Source organism: Theobroma cacao, unplaced genomic scaffold, assembly GCF_000208745.1.
Source record: "Theobroma cacao cultivar B97-61/B2 unplaced genomic scaffold, Criollo_cocoa_genome_V2, whole genome shotgun sequence".
Classification (NCBI taxonomy): domain Eukaryota; kingdom Viridiplantae; phylum Streptophyta; class Magnoliopsida; order Malvales; family Malvaceae; genus Theobroma; species Theobroma cacao.
In genome coordinates this window covers 26,315-42,291 of record NW_017234785.1, presented here as the reverse complement: position 1 = coordinate 42,291, position 15,977 = coordinate 26,315, and the positions used below count along the sequence as shown (strand labels likewise).

General features: G+C 33.1%; 1 protein-coding gene, 1 long non-coding RNA gene and 2 pseudogenes across 2 annotated transcripts; 2 read left to right on the top strand and 2 right to left on the bottom strand.

Moving 5' to 3' along the window:
- Positions 1-2,470: 2,470 nt before the first annotated feature.
- On the bottom strand, positions 2,471-3,514 carry LOC108663913. Its single transcript, XR_001930010.1, has 2 exons — positions 3,407-3,514; positions 2,471-2,861 (listed from the first exon to the last, which is right to left on the bottom strand). It is a non-coding gene; the product is annotated as an uncharacterized LOC108663913 (long non-coding RNA).
- A 2,273-nt stretch (positions 3,515-5,787) lies between these two features.
- Positions 5,788-9,569, top strand: LOC108663911 (probable LRR receptor-like serine/threonine-protein kinase At4g36180). The gene is made up of 2 exons (XM_018129800.1): positions 5,788-8,000; positions 9,501-9,569. Exon 1 carries the CDS (start codon positions 6,037-6,039, stop codon positions 7,942-7,944), a length of 1,908 nt encoding a protein of 635 aa, XP_017985289.1. The 5' UTR covers positions 5,788-6,036; the 3' UTR covers positions 7,945-8,000; positions 9,501-9,569.
- LOC108663912 lies at positions 9,381-10,563 on the bottom strand (annotated as a pseudogene).
- A 926-nt stretch (positions 10,564-11,489) lies between these two features.
- Positions 11,490-15,977, top strand: part of LOC108663910 — a 27,548-nt pseudogene continuing 23,060 nt past the window's right edge.

The window sequence follows — 15,977 nt, the reverse complement described above, 5'->3', positions numbered from 1 at the left end:
GGTCTTACTGATAGAACCATTTAAATAATAAATGGTCTTACTGATACAACCAATAATTATATTTGGTTACTGATAGAACCAATAATTTGTATTCATAACTTACAAATTTTTTTTAAAAAATATAATTCTGAAACATTTGAAAAAGTAAAGATAAACATATAATTTCAGTTGACATTATCACTTCTTCTTTTTTTTTTTTTTTTGTCTTTCATATACAACTTTGATTGATTAATCATTTTTGCATAATTTGTCCAACTTGGAAGAGGTGGGATCAAACTCTTCTCCCTTCTAAATTCTTCGAGGCTTTGGAAAACTAATCCTCTTAAACGCATGTCATTTTCTGGTTGAGGTGAATATAATGGCATCTTGTCTCTGCATATTAAATTAAATTAAATTAAATCCATCGAGTTTATAATTTTGTAACCAATCTATTTATTTCGTTTCATTTTTGGATGAATATCTTTTCCCACTAGCCATTGAAAAAATTATCCTATTCAAAATTTTAAGAATTTTGTACTATTAAAATTTCTTTGAAAGTTTCAAGAGCATGTCAATCATTATGTGTTTGTAATAGATCTTGTCTGCAACAAAACAATAAAATGTAAAATAGTGACGGAATTAATGGATCTTCCCTTTGTGTATAATTTACAATTTGATTATCTTTTTTATTATTATGATTTCATTTCAAAGTTTTTTATATCATCAGAAAATATAGTGAGCATGGACGGATCTAAAACTACTCATTATCAAATTTAAAATGTGTAAACAGTTTTTTATATCATTCTTATTTGCCCCCACCCCACCCCACCCCACCCCCTCTCTATTAATGTTATTAAATTCTTTTGTTTCATATATTTATTCTTATATATTCTACCATTTTTTCCTTAAATATTTACATTACTGTACTTTTTTAAACTAATTTTATTTCGCCAGAGTTCTTTTTGGTTTAACATTATTTCTTTGATTATTCCAATATACATAGTCAAATTTTCATATAATTAATAGTTAACTTTTGCCATAAAATTCTTTTGTCTTATGCGATCTTTTATCTTTTGTCAAATGATTTTTTCAAATATATTTTTCTAGTGGTAAATATAATTAATATATTCATTTTTATGTAAATAATTTTAATTAATATAAAATATTATAAAAATAATCATTAATATTATATTAAATTTAATATTGATCCTTTTATTAAAAATCTCAACTCCATCCCAGTTAAATGAGATTACACAAACTATACATGTATACTACATTTGGGACTTATTTATTAAGATTCAATTTGATCGATATTTACATTTTACTTTTGGCCAAACAGTTCGGCAAAATTTGACAAGTTTGGAAGACCTGACCGTGGGATATTCATCCCTCCCTTCCAACTTTATTCAAGATATTGGAAGATTGACTTCTCTTAAGAATTTGTACATGTCTGATTGTGAGGTGAATGGCAACTTCTCTATGAATGGTAAGTTAGATCTTTCACTTTTGCAGTTATTAATCCATTTTATTTATTTCAGTTTTAGATGGAATACATATTTTTTACCACTGATCATTCAAATAATCATTTATGCAAAATTAAAAGAACTCTTTTTAAACAATGTTCCATAAAATTTTCAATAATGTATATCACTCCTTATAAGTCTGTTTGTAATAGACCCTTCCCCGCATCAAATAAAAAAGAAAAATAAAGTAAAACAGTGTAGTAAACTTTGTGAAGCTATGATATTTAGTGGATCTTCCTATTTACATTTATATAAGTTTTCTTCTTTTGAAGAATATATAGACAATTTGGTCAACCATCCATTAATTAGCTCATGCCATCATATATTAGGGTTTTAAATTGCAAACTCATAACATAAATGTTACTAGGTGATTTTTCTTAAGCGCAAAGATAAATATTACAATAATTTTTAATCATAAAAAAAAACATAGTAAGTGATATAAAAATTAATATAATTAATGAAAAACATATTGCCTTAAAAATGTGTGCAAAGTTGTTAATTTTGTTTAAAATTGTCATTACCAACTTTTATTTGTAGTCCTTTCACTTTGTTGATATATTTTTTTAATTCTTTTAATAGATTAGGTTATGTCTAATAAACCCTTCACTGCTCAAAGAATAAAAAAGCAAAACAATATAATCAACCTAATGAAATAATATATGTATATTGTTGACTGCGTATCTATTATCTACCAACATATTATTATTAATTTTATTTGCACCTGAAAATATATCTTTATACGTTTCTGTACTTTTTTTTTTTTATTCTTGCTATATAGGCCCACTTCATTTGAAGAATTTGGAATCTTTAAGCATAGACTCCANAACATTAAGAAAAAAACTCCAAAGAACGTACCTGTTATATAATAAGAAGTTCATCATCACTCTCGCCAACTCTTAAAGTTGATGTGCTTAATGTAAAATTTATCAAAATTGAAACCTATTAGGCCTTATGGTCTTTATAATAGAAACTACATAACTGCTTAGTGATTGCATTAAGCACAATGTCATGCATGATAAAAGTGTCACCACTCTTCTTAGATCCAAAGTTTCCTACCCTATGCATAGGCTCCCTACTTTTCCTCTTTGATCCAACATGCTTTTGTTCTATCACATAGTGGCATAACTCTATTCCAGTGTCAAAATGGCCATGTTTTGCTAAATCACTGGCTACGAATCTGAATGAAGTTAAAATGAAGCCCCGCAAGTGTGCAACTATGGCAGTTGAAATAATTAGAAACTTCTGTAGGTTCAGAAACTCTTCACAACAATCCTATCTACAGCATTCTCAGACACACCAGCCGACCCATTGATCTCCATCCTATTTTGGTTATGGAAATGTCAGGCTTAGTCAGGAGAACTGGCAAAAGGAGAGGAGAAAGAACACTTCACGACACCTCAAAACAAAATGCAAAACTAAAAGCGAGTCTTAAGTATTAACATATAATACAAAGTTTCAGAAGCATAATAATTTAGTAGTTAAGTTGCAATGCAATATTTTTACATGGCTTATAGGAACTAGGCATTCAATATCAAATATGGCACAGTCCCATTAGAGGATATTATCTGAAAATATTGTCCCCTAGATTTAGAACCATGGTACACTTTCATCTTATTATACCATGTCTCTCAAGGTGATAAGTTGCAACACTTACAGAAGTGAGAGATATGATCTATCAGTAAGCTTCAGATAAGGGAGAAAATCAATTAACTTGTATCACCAGGCAAGTTGATATCTTAATTTGAGATGCACATACCAACAACAAATATGATCACAGATGAACATAACTGGATCAAGTTCTTTATACAACCGAAAACAACAAAGCTTGAATTCAAGGCACATTTAATTTTGCAATTAAGATTCCAAAAAATGCCTGGGATACCCTTGCCGTAAGAAAATCTTACCTGTATACCAGCATAAGAGAAATTGTAAGCCAGGTTTGATTTGAAAAAGTAATCTGCAAAGAAGACCTGCATAAAGGTTAGATTGTTCTGTATTATTATGCAAGGATATATAAGATGACAATAAATGGGCCAAAATTACGCAATATCTAAAAGAAAATTAAAAAAAAAATGACAAATCTGAGAATAAATATATAAGATCAGGACTTAATGTTTCTTTTTCTTTCTCACAAATAATTGGCACCAGGTTCTTGTAAGTTTTTGTTCCATAGGCGGTCCATTGTAGTATAGAATGGATCTAATCTAGAAAAGATCTAGGATTACTAGCACAGATTCCACAAAAGCCAAAAATTAGGGCAAAGCAAACTGACAGAAGGCAATAGTGACATAAGCCTTTTTACTCCACAAGTTGTAGTCTCCTTCCAACAAGTTCAATGTCGTCGTAGTGCAATCCTACTAGTTATTACTCATTTCACTCACAAATGTTACAAACACGTCAATTATAAAGTCAGCCAAGTTCATAAGAAAAAGCATGTGATGATACTTAAGAGTTGCAACAACCACATGGGCCCTCAAAAGAAATTCTGTACTAAACTAATGGATGTTATTAGCAAGAGTTGGCCATCACTACAACATTTTTCACCTTTGGCTGCAAAATAAATTGCAGCTATTGGTGAAAAATGTGCAGCCTTAGGTTAAGGCTGCACAGTTTCTAAGTGCAGCCTTAGCCAATGTATGGAAAAGTAAGGCTGCACTTATTTATGGGATTCAACAGCAAAATTAAAGGGCAGCTGTATACTATATGACTGCAATCTTAAATCATATGGTAGCATATAAAATGTGCAGCTAAAAGCTACAAGATAGAGACACAAAAACCTTCTAATATTCAATAAGTTTTATGATAGAAACAAAATGCTCACAAACCATAAAGTGCCTCTAAAATCAAATTGTAGAACTAATGCCTCAAAAATTAAATGCTTTAAAAATCATTTTCAAAGGTCTTTACAATGTTTACAGTAAGGGGTTTCCTTAACTAATTTTAGTCATCTCTCTGTTTCTCTCTTTTTCTCTCTAATTCCTCTCTATATATATTTGTTTGTCCATTCTCCAACCTAATAAAACCATATGACATTACAATTCCCAGCCTTCCTTACCCGCAGAGATTAATTTGCAAGTAATTGATAATGTAATATGAGACAAAGCATACTCATTGACCAACTAACAAAATTTATTTGTGCTCTTTGATTTGATTTGAAAACAAAGCAAAAAAGGGAGAAAAAATAAAGAACATAGAAAACTGCTAACATTGTAAAAGATTCATTATTTGTTCTCTGTCATATCTAACTCTCTTTTAGCATGGTACAACACAAGTGTCAAATGATGCATAGTTTAACATTGGCGATTGGAAAGCAAAAAGGTGTCTTATGTTTTAACATCTTTGATAAGGCTTCCTATGAATCAAATATAGCTTGAATGCATGCTATCTCAATGATTCTAGAGTAACTATACTAGATATCCTATATATCTAAATTGCACATAAGAGCCCCTAACTCCAAGTTTTAAAATCACATTGTCATTAGTTTTAAACTTCTAGAATTGTTACCCTTCACTACTCAAAGAATAAAAAAGCAAAACAATATAATCAACCTAATGAAATAATATATGTATATTGGTGACTGCTTATCTATTATCTACCAACATATTATTTGCACCTGAAAATATATCTTTATACGTTTCTGTACATTTTTTTTTTTATTCTTGCTATATAGGCCCACTTCATTTGAAGAATTTGGAATCTTTAAGCATAGACTCCACTCCCTTGGAAAACAACTTTCTTCAAACAATTGGAGCAATGCCTTCTCTCAAATCTTTATCATTATGGGATTGTGGACTCGATGGCACCTTACCTACCCAAGGTTGAGATTGATATTACCCTCTCTTGATTTCTGTTTTGCTATTCTATTCTGTTTCTAAGTTACCTTATTTTAAGTACTTTCTTTTGTCTTATTCATGTTGTCACTTTTTTGCATTTGAACATTAGTCCTCTGTCCTATTTGTGTTATCACTTTTGCATTTGAACATTATCCAAATCAAAATATCACTCTTCGATCATAACTATTTAAAAAGTAATGAAACCTACTAAACAAACACAAAACACCTTAACATAAAATTCCTATATATATTATCCTTTTTCCTTTTGAACTCCATTAATATTAAGGAGAGTCAATAAGTGACGTCGTTTGTGTATGTTTTTTTTTTTAGTGACGGCGTTTGTGTATGATTTTTTTTTCATTTATTTGTTTTTTATCACTGACAGACCTCTTTAATTATTTAATTTTTTATTTACAGGTCTTTGTGAATTGACTCATCTTCGAGAACTTTATATCAGCCACAATAATCTAAATGGTAACTTGCCCGAGTGCTTCTCCAACCTCACGTCCCTTGAAAGTTTAGATCTTTCTTTCAATCAGCTTTTTGGAAATATATCTGTCCTTGAGAGTCTGACCTCCCTTGAAAGTTTAGATCTTTCAAACAATTACTTTCGGATCCCGAGCTCATTAGGACCCTTCTTCAACCTTTCAAAACTCAAGTACATCTCTGCAGATAATAATTCCATATATGCTGAAATCGAGATGCATCCTTTGGCCCCAAAATTCCAACTGCATGAGATCAGTTTATCTTGTTGTGGAGATGGTGGATCATTTCCTCAATTCCTCTATCATCAACATGACTTGAGGTATGTTGATCTCTCTAACATCAAGCTGATAGGAGAATTCCCAAATTGGTTGTTGGAAAACAACACAAAATTAGAAACAGTTGTTCTAGCCAACAACTCTCTTTTAGGACATTTTCAGCTACCTTTCCTTTCACATTTGCATTTATCACATCTTGATATCTCCATAAATTCCTTCTGTGGCAACATTTCAATTGACATTGGAGCAAAACTACCATCGTTAACGTTTCTGAACATGTCAAAAAATTCTTTTGGCGGTAGCATTCCAGCTTCCGTTGGTGATATGAATTTCCTACAATACTTGGATTTGTCTAACAATAAATTGGACGGTGGATTACCTGAACACTTGGCCATGGGTTGCTCCTCATTAAGTGCCCTTATATTATCAAACAACAGTTTGCAAGGCCAGATTTTCTCTGCAAATTTTAGCTTGACAAACTTGAGAGAGTTGCAAGTGGATGGGAATCACTTCTCTGGAAGCATCCCAGATTGTTTGTCTAATTGCTCAGATTTGTCAATATCGGATGTTAGCAATAATCAACTCTTTGATGAGATACCAAGATGGATGGAGAATTTGTCAAGTTTGTCTATATTAGATTTAAGCAATAACACAATTTTTGGTGGGATACCGAAGTGGATGGGGAATATGTCAAGTTTGGAAACAATCGTCATGGCAAATGATCATCTTGAAGGTCCAATCCCCATGGAATTTTGCCAGCTCAATCTTAATCTTAAATTTCTCGACCTTTCAGTGAACAATATATCGGGGAGTCTGCCATCTTGCTTCAACCCTTTAAGGATCAGTCATGTTCATTTATCTAAAAACAAGCTACAAGGGCCGCTAGCAAATGCATTTCGTAACAGCTCTAATTTGGTGATATTAGATCTCAGCAATAACCACTTAAGTGGAAACATTCCAAATTGGATTGGCAAGCTTTCTCAGTTGAGTTATCTTCTCCTAAATAACAACTATTTTGAAGGTAGGATTCCACTTCAGTTATGCAAGTTGAGTCACTTAAGCTTGATTGATCTTTCTCATAATAATCTTTTTGGGATTATTCCCCCTTGCCTGAAGGTTACAACACTGAACAATATATCCGAAGATCATGTCCGTTATGTCGGTGCTGTTGACGCTATAGCTCCTAGCTCTTCTTTCTCCGCTGAAGAGCCAATAGAGTTCACAACAAAAAACATATCCTACCCATACAAGGGAAAAATCCTTACATACCTATCTGGAATTGATCTCTCTTACAACAAGTTGACTGGTGAGATTCCCCATGACGTCAAAAACTTCCTAAACATCATTGTGTTGAACCTAGCTCACAATAATTTGACAGGATCAATCCCATTAGAGTTTTCTAATCTCAGACAAATTGAGAGTCTAGATCTTTCTTACAACAACTTGACCGGGAAAATCCCTCCTCAACTTGCAGAGTTACATTTCTTGGCATATTTCAATGTGTCGTACAACAACTTGTCTGGAAAGACGCTTGAGACCGGACAATTTGCAACATTTGATGAAAACAGCTACCTGGGAAATCTTTTTCTTTGTGGCGCATTATTGCGAAATAACTGCTCTGCAATTGAACGAACATCAATTGACAATAGTGAAGACGATGGTTCAATTGACATGGATGTCTTTTATGTGAGTTTCATTGTGTCTTACATAATAGTGCTATTGGGTATTGCTGTTGTGCTTTACATAAATCCTTATTGGAGACGAGTATGGTTCTATCACATCGAGATGGGCATCACTTCTAGCTACTATTTTGTAGTAGACAATCTCCCCGGAGGATTCCGTTGTTGAAATATGCAGCCAATAGATTTTCATTTCCACCAAAAAGCTTCAGCCTTTTACCTTTCCTGTTAAGAATTTGAATGAAGGCCCTCTTGATTTCTGTCCCTGGAAAATCTATTATAATATGTTTCTTGACCAATTAATCATTTTGCAAATAGCAAGCTTGGATCGCTTCTAGAACAATATGAGTGGCAAAATTCGCTCCTTAACAATACAAATGACAGTATTGATCATGACATATGCAACTCCTTTACTAATTTTTGTTGTGCATGTTACCAATTTGTGTTACTAACCATTTTCCTTGGCTCAGTGAAACTTTCATTGTCACCAATTTCTGTTACTAACCAATTTCCTCTGCTCAATGAAACTTTCATTGTCAACCTTTTTTACATAGGAATTGTTGCAACAATGACTAATTCAAATTGCTCACATAATGCGTAGATATATAGCAGTGTCTTCTCTAATAATTTTGTTAGGAATGCAAACCAGAATTTGGAAGCATTGAAATGAGAGTGTCAACTTTATTTAGGGTAGTCTAGGTTATGATCCATATAAAGTCGGCTTAGCAAAAAAAAAAAATTAATCCACATAAAGTCTCTCTTTATTTTCTATGTTTCTTTTTCTCCATTCCCTTAAAGGATTATTCAGATCGAAAGAAACTTGTGATAATGTATGACTAAAACAAGAACAATGTGTAAACTGAAGTTCACTAATATAGTAGCTTTCTACCATGGCTGGGCAGGTTTGCAAGAGTCAAGAGATAAAACAACTCTTCTGTTGTCTTCAATCTGAGGTAAAATAATTTATCGATGAAGTCCCAACTGCAAAGTTGGTGACCTTTGATAACACAATCTACCGACTGGTTATGTGCATGTTACTAACTATTTCCCTTTGATATATGACTTTTCTTTGTGCACCTACCTACATACAAGGACTTCATTTGTGACAGATTTAAGGTTACTCAATTCAAATTTATCTGATGTTAGGAGAAAGTAAGTGGTATCAAAAACATGGTTGTTTCCCATGTATTCTTTGTAATGTCTTCTAAATGCTGTTCTTTGGAATGCTAATCAGAAAATGGATTGGCTTCCAAATGAAGGGGTCAATTTTTATTCCAGCAATCACACTCTGTTCATATAATGCCTCTGTTTCTATGTTCTTTTTCTCCTTACTTAAATGAGAGGAAGAATTGCAATTGTGGAACTTCAACTTTTTGCGCCAACTTATTGTTAAGAAATTAGACAGAAGCTTGTGTTCGTGTGTGACTAAAACATGAAGTATTTTAAACTAAAATTCTCTAACTAGCAGCTTTCTGCAATAGGTGAGCAAGTTTGCAACATTTAAGAGATAACCTTTGAACTAGCAATCCTACGTTAGATTCCTACACCATGTGCATTCAAAATTGTCTTGGATCCAAATATATCAACATATTTCACCCAGCAAACTAGATTAAAAGCAATTTCTATATAAAATTGAAGTATTCACATACAATTTACCAGGAGATAATAAACTACAGAAATGATTCTACGAGCACATACTTATGGCATTCATTTTCTCAAACTCAGCTGATTCAAATGCTGAGCAATAATGGCCTGCCACCTAACTCTAACTCTCCAAAACGCCATCTCAACCAGCCCCATTGCTCGACTGGGGTGCATTGAACTTTTTCTCCGGTGAACTGAAACTATCTCCTTCCTCATTGAACCTCACATAACGGGTTTTACTGAACAAGGTCATGGCAAGAGAGGGAAACAAGAATGACCCAATATGTATTGAGGAACAAAATCGCCGTCACCAAGCTTGTAACAAAGCCCGTTTAACAACTCTTTTGATTCCTCTACACGTGAGAAAAGCTTCGCTTGATGCAAAATTGATTCGGGTTTTACTGAACAAGGCCAACTAGCTGAGATATCCAAAAATCTACCTTCAGAGTCCACTAATGCCTGAACTAAAACCGACTCCTTTGAACCGATAAGCTACCATCAACCTCGAAACGTCGAAAACCCAAAATGCCACAGCAATTGGGAAGTGAAATCTACCCAAAACCTACCACAATATGGTTGATATCAGCTTGAAAATCAAGGGAACTGCCTAATTTATCGTTGACCAGCTTGCATACGAAGTAGAAGGCACGGGGTGGTTGACGGAGGAAAAACTGAAACGACGAGCGAGGAATTGGTAAGAGGCGCCGTGGGCGAGGCGGAAGAGAGCGGCGGCAAGATAGGAATCGGGAGGAAAAGAGGGAGGAAACGAAGGGGAAAAGGTTGAAAGGAGCTAGAGAAAGTGTATTTAGACATCCAGAAAAAGTAGGGCCAGAAGGGGTTAGATATAGAAGAGGGAAGAAAGGGGAAGCGGTTGAACCAAGGGGAAGGAGAAGGAGGAAATGGAAGGGATGAGGGGAAGGGAGAAGAAAGAGAGGAGGGATTCAAGGGAGAGGCACTAGGAAGGGAGGAGAAAGAGATCGTGGCGAAGGACGAAGAAATGGGCGGCAGAAGTGGCGGAGGAAAGGAGGGAGACTAGTTATGGGGTTAATAGTAGATTTTGGGGTTTGCATTTTTTGAATTTGAGCTCGGTGGCAATGGTTGCAATTTTTTGGGTGGCTTTGTCTCAACCAGCGCTAGCAGCCATGGCTGTGGAAGTGCAATGAAAGACTAGTAAGAAAGCATGCTCCGAGCCTTTGACAGGGACTTGGAGTGGTGTCCAGCATCTTGTTCTCTTTTTATTTTTTATCTTATCATTTACTGTTGTTGGTTTATTGGTTGCTAAAACACTTTCTCAAATTCAAGCCTTATCACTACAACTTAGTCGTACCAAATTAATTTCATATATTAATAATCATAAGAGAAAAAATCATATCCATGTTCACATTTTTTCACTAGTTACTGAAATATCAAATGATAACTCTATATAGTAATCTTATCAGATTTTTTTGTTAGTTTTCACTCAATGTAACTATAATATCAAATTATAAGTTAAAAATTTTAATAAACGTATTATGAAAAGGCTTTTTATTGTAAAAAGAAAAACTTATTTCTTTCTGCAATTTATTTGTTATAAAGAGAAAAATATGTTAAAAATGATGTAAACAAATATTAGTGTGTTGCAAACTAAAAAAAAAACTGATATATAATGATGAAAAGAAAATCCGCAATATTTAAAAGAGTAACGTTTTTTTAGGGAAAAATAATGGTACTTTATTCGATTTACTAGTAAAGCACTATTTTTTAAATAATAATTTAAGGGGAAAATATGTCAATTGCTCGGTAAATGATGAAATTCAAAAACTTCAATTGTGGCATCTATATATAAATTTGACACTAGACTTTAGGAGATACCATAACCAATCAAAATTTTAATTATTCCAAATGTTATTTTTTTATTAGTAAAAGTTAAAAGTACCGACTCATAATCGCACTATGACATTGAAGAAAACAAAGTAATAGCCCCAATAAAACAACATAACCTTGCTCCCGAAATATAAATACGTCAACTTTTTTTTTCTCTCAACCTATAAATATACATGACACCATTTAGTTCTCCCATTTTTATTTTCACTCTCTTGCGAAAAGAAAAAAAGAACATCTTTGCTGCCATGGCGAAATTAAGGATCGGAGGGACATGGGCAGGAGTGATAGAGTTAGAATTGGAGAATTGGACGGTGGCCATGTTGAGGGAAGAGGTAGCCAAGCGATCAAATGTGGAACGTCCTGACTCTATCAACCTTATATGTGCAAGTAAAGTATTGAAAGATGGTGACGGCGCTGAAAAGTTAAGCCAATTGGGTATCAAAAACAACGCTAAGATTTTGCCCAATCGTGTCTCTGTTGATGAAGGCAAGTCCTTGAAACATGAGTTGATGGCTGAGAAAGAACGCTCTCGTAGACTTGCTCGAGTCAAGTGAGTTTTTTTGTCAACTTTCTCTCTCTGTTTCTTTTAATGATTAATTAGTATCGAATTTAATAGAAAAGTAACTGACTGCTTATTGGGTTTTTGGTTTTATTGGAATTCTGGGTTTAATCAAAGTTGGCAAATTTATTGTTATATGAAAAAACGTTTTGATATTCATGATGATTTTCATGTATTTTTGTTATTCGGCTTGTCAATCAAATATGCCAACAGGGGAATTGTGTTCATGGAATATTTGTAGGTTATTTCTCCTTATGCTTTATTGGCTTGTATATTATAATTGAATTGTGACTGTTTTGGGTTCACACATAAAGATATGGAATTCTCTTTTTTCATCTTTTGTTTTCAGCATAGTTAATTCCACGAGGTATTTTGACTTTACTCTTTTCTTTTTTTTTTTTATAAAATTGATACAATGTTTCATGTCTTAAAATCAAAGTGGTTTAATGTAGTCTGAAATCTATGATTGAATTGATAATGAAATACTACTATGGTTCTGTGTAGAAAGATAGTAATCGTTTACCCTAAGTTGAGATGATATGAAGTGTCTAATTGGAGAACCGACTGCCTTAACTGCAAATTTCAGTGTTGTTATTTGAAGAGGGGAAAATAACTTAAAAAATGTCTCTCCCACTCTTTCAACTTTAAAGATGAACCAAGGACTTACCTCTGCAAATAGTACAAGGACCTGTTTGGCAAGTTTGACGAAATGATGATGTTTTTTACTGGATGTGACTATTTTATAGTTTTCCTGCATTCTGAAGTGATCATCCTTTCAGGATTTGGTACTCTTGGAAAAGAATTCATTTCTGTGTATTTTTTTCTGTACCATTGCATATTGTTGTGCAAATTCACTAGTTGCTAACGCATAGCTATCTCTATTGACAAGGCAGCTGCCACTGCACTTTCCAAGAGGCGTGTAGATGGCTCATTACCAATTGAAGACTTTAATATTGAACTTGAAGATAGGAACTAAGACTGATCAATAAATTGTAGCAAACGTGATTAATTGAAAATTGAATCACCCACGTATACCAACTCATCCTGAATTTCTAAACTCCTGTACATAACGTTCTTGTACCAGCCCTTTACAAATAGAGATCACCCTATACAGTCCCATAGCAGCGCACCAAACCTTTCAGACACAGCCCTACATCATACAAAATGCTTCTCCCAAAAAAACCAAGCATACATAGGCAACACAGCGAGTTAAATCCAAACAGGAAATTAACAAAATTCAACACCAACAGCAGCAACCGGCATCCCTAGGGGCGGAGCCTCACGTGGCCTTCTAAAATTTTTAAAATTTTTTTATATTATATAAAATTTTAAAATTTTTTAATATATTCTTTTAATTGTACCTCCAATAATTTTTTATTTAATAATTAATACAAATAAAAGATAACAAAAAATATTTCTCATGTCTCACTAAATTTTAAAGTTTTTTCATTTTGTTTATTAATATTATTATTTTTATTTATATTTTTTATACTGTTTGCTCATACATTTTAAGTTTTTATAGATTTACTTTTCTAAATTTTTATAAACTATCAACCATATTTTTTTTTGTTATGTCATATGTGAATTTCATCTTTTATATGTCATGTTTGTCTTTTTTTTGGTATGTGAATTTTATTTTTTATGATTTTAATTTTTAAAAATTAATAAATTATTATATAATTTTCAAATATAAATTATACTGTTGCATTGTTACTTAAAATTTTATCATTGTATCATTTTTTAATTAATTCTGATTATATAAAAAAATTATCTTGAGTATTTTTTATATGTTTTATATGTTATATTTAATCAAAAAAATTTATCTTAAATATATAATCTTTAAACAATCTTAATTAATCCTGATCTTCCGATCCTCCGTCTGCTTTCCTCTTTGTTTTTGATTATTAATTATTGCTCGAGTTTTCCTCTCATTTCTCTATTTTATCACTGCTATCGTCATCTCCCTCCATTTTCGTCTGCTTTTCTGTTCTTTGGAACTCCACCGCCATCACTTGATCGCTTCTTGCTTTCACCTGCATTTTAACCGTCTCCTCTATCCTCTGCTGATTTTCTGTTGCCATCAGCATGATGCGTGCCTCAAAGCTCCTACAGTCCATAGTGTGCTCCTCCACTTCTATTAATTCTTCCCAAAACTTTGCTAAGCTTTCAAAGGCGTCATAACTCCATGCATGTAACAGCACCCCTCTAACTGCCACCCATTTAAAGTGCACCGGTGTAATGAACTCTTCATTCCATTTTTCAATAGAGAGAAACAATTTTTTCAGCTCTTTCCACTCTTCTGGTTTTGCTTCTCCGTATCCTTCATATTTATTTGTTTATGTGTTTTTTCTCTTTTCTGTTCGTTTTCTTTAAATATCTAATAATTAATATAATTAAATATTTACAAGATTTTGTGAATTAAAACATCATCGAGAGCTTGGCATCCACTACAATAATCTAAAGGGTAAGTTGCCCGAATGCTTGTCCACCTCAGGTCTCTTGAAATATTAGATCTCTCTTCCAATCAATTTTCTGGAAATATATCAATCCTTTAAAATCTAACATCCCTTTAAAGTTTAGATCTCTCTTCCAACCAGTTTTCTGAAAATATATTTTCCTTTAAGAGACTAACATCCCTCTAAATGTTGACACTCTCAAATAATTACTTTCAAATCCCATGCTCATTAGGACCCTTCTTCAACCTTTCAAAACTCAAGTACATCTATGCAGACAATAATTCCATATATGCTGAAACCGAGATGCATCATTTGTCCCCAAGATTCCAACTGAATGAGATCAGTTTATCTTGTTGTGGAGATGGAGGATTATTTCCTCAATTCCTCTATCATCAACATGACTTGCAATCCGTTGATCTCTCTAACATCTATTTCAAGGGAGATCAGTTCCCAACTTGGTTGTTGGGAAACAACAAGAAATTAGATAATCTAATTCTCATCAACAACTCTCTATCGGGACCTTTTCGGCTACCATTGGCTTCTCATTTGGATTTATCCACTTTTGATGTCTCCAACAATTTCTTCAGTGGCAGCATCCCAATAGGAATTGGAGCAAAATTACCATCGTTAATGTTTCTGAACATGTCAAAGAATTATTTTAAGGGTAGCATTCTCTCATCTTTTGGTGATTGTCGTAACGTGCGGGTCCGAAAACCCGACCGCTAGACGCGGGCAAAAATTAAATGGTATGAGAGTCGCCACCAATCTTTTTTATCTAGGTGTGATTGGTCACCTATTAACCCGATTCTAATCGACGAAGTTCTAAATTAATTTTAGGTCCGTCGAAAGAACGAGAACTGATCCACGACTTTTTAGATATGGGTTCGGGAGTGCGGTTACGCATGGATAAGGGTTAGCACCTCCGTGGCGCCCGTTCCATGAACGGTACCATTTAATCTTAAGTTATCCTATTATAGCCTACTTTTGATTTAATCCCTACTTATTAACTAATTTTTATTAAATTGACTGCTTGAGTCTTTTATTTGGTTTTACGTATGCACATGATGTAAGCGTAAAATGATGTCATGACTCGTTTATTTTAAATAATGGGGTCGGTAATCTTTTATTGAAAAATTATTCGAATACCATCCCAACGCTTTGGTGAAGTCTCAAAATTCTCCTCACCTACAGATATTCCCAGAAGAACTCGTCTCTACAAGCTCTTCGGGGAAATCCCATCATCGGAATTCTCGCACTATTTACAAGATAAATGTGGCGTGCTATGACAGTATAAGATGATGATGCCTATATGATCGCTTTTATTGATTTAAGTGGTTCATAATTCATCCAATAATTTATCACCTTATTTATACATTTATTTTGTCATTTTTTATGGATTATTTATTTATTTTTATTATTATTTTTTTGTTTTTTTCTATTTTTTATTTAGATTCGTATCTTTTAACTAACATTGTTGATTAACATTTAACTTGATTATATAACTTGTCGAATAAACAATTAATTAAATTAATGGTTAACTTAATTTTATTTAATGATATTTATTTGCTAATTAACTAACTACACTAGCCTAGATTTAAATGTAATATTATGTAGATTTATTTTTCTTAATATATATTATTATTTTAGCAATGATTATTTGAGTTAATGAGTATTGGAGTG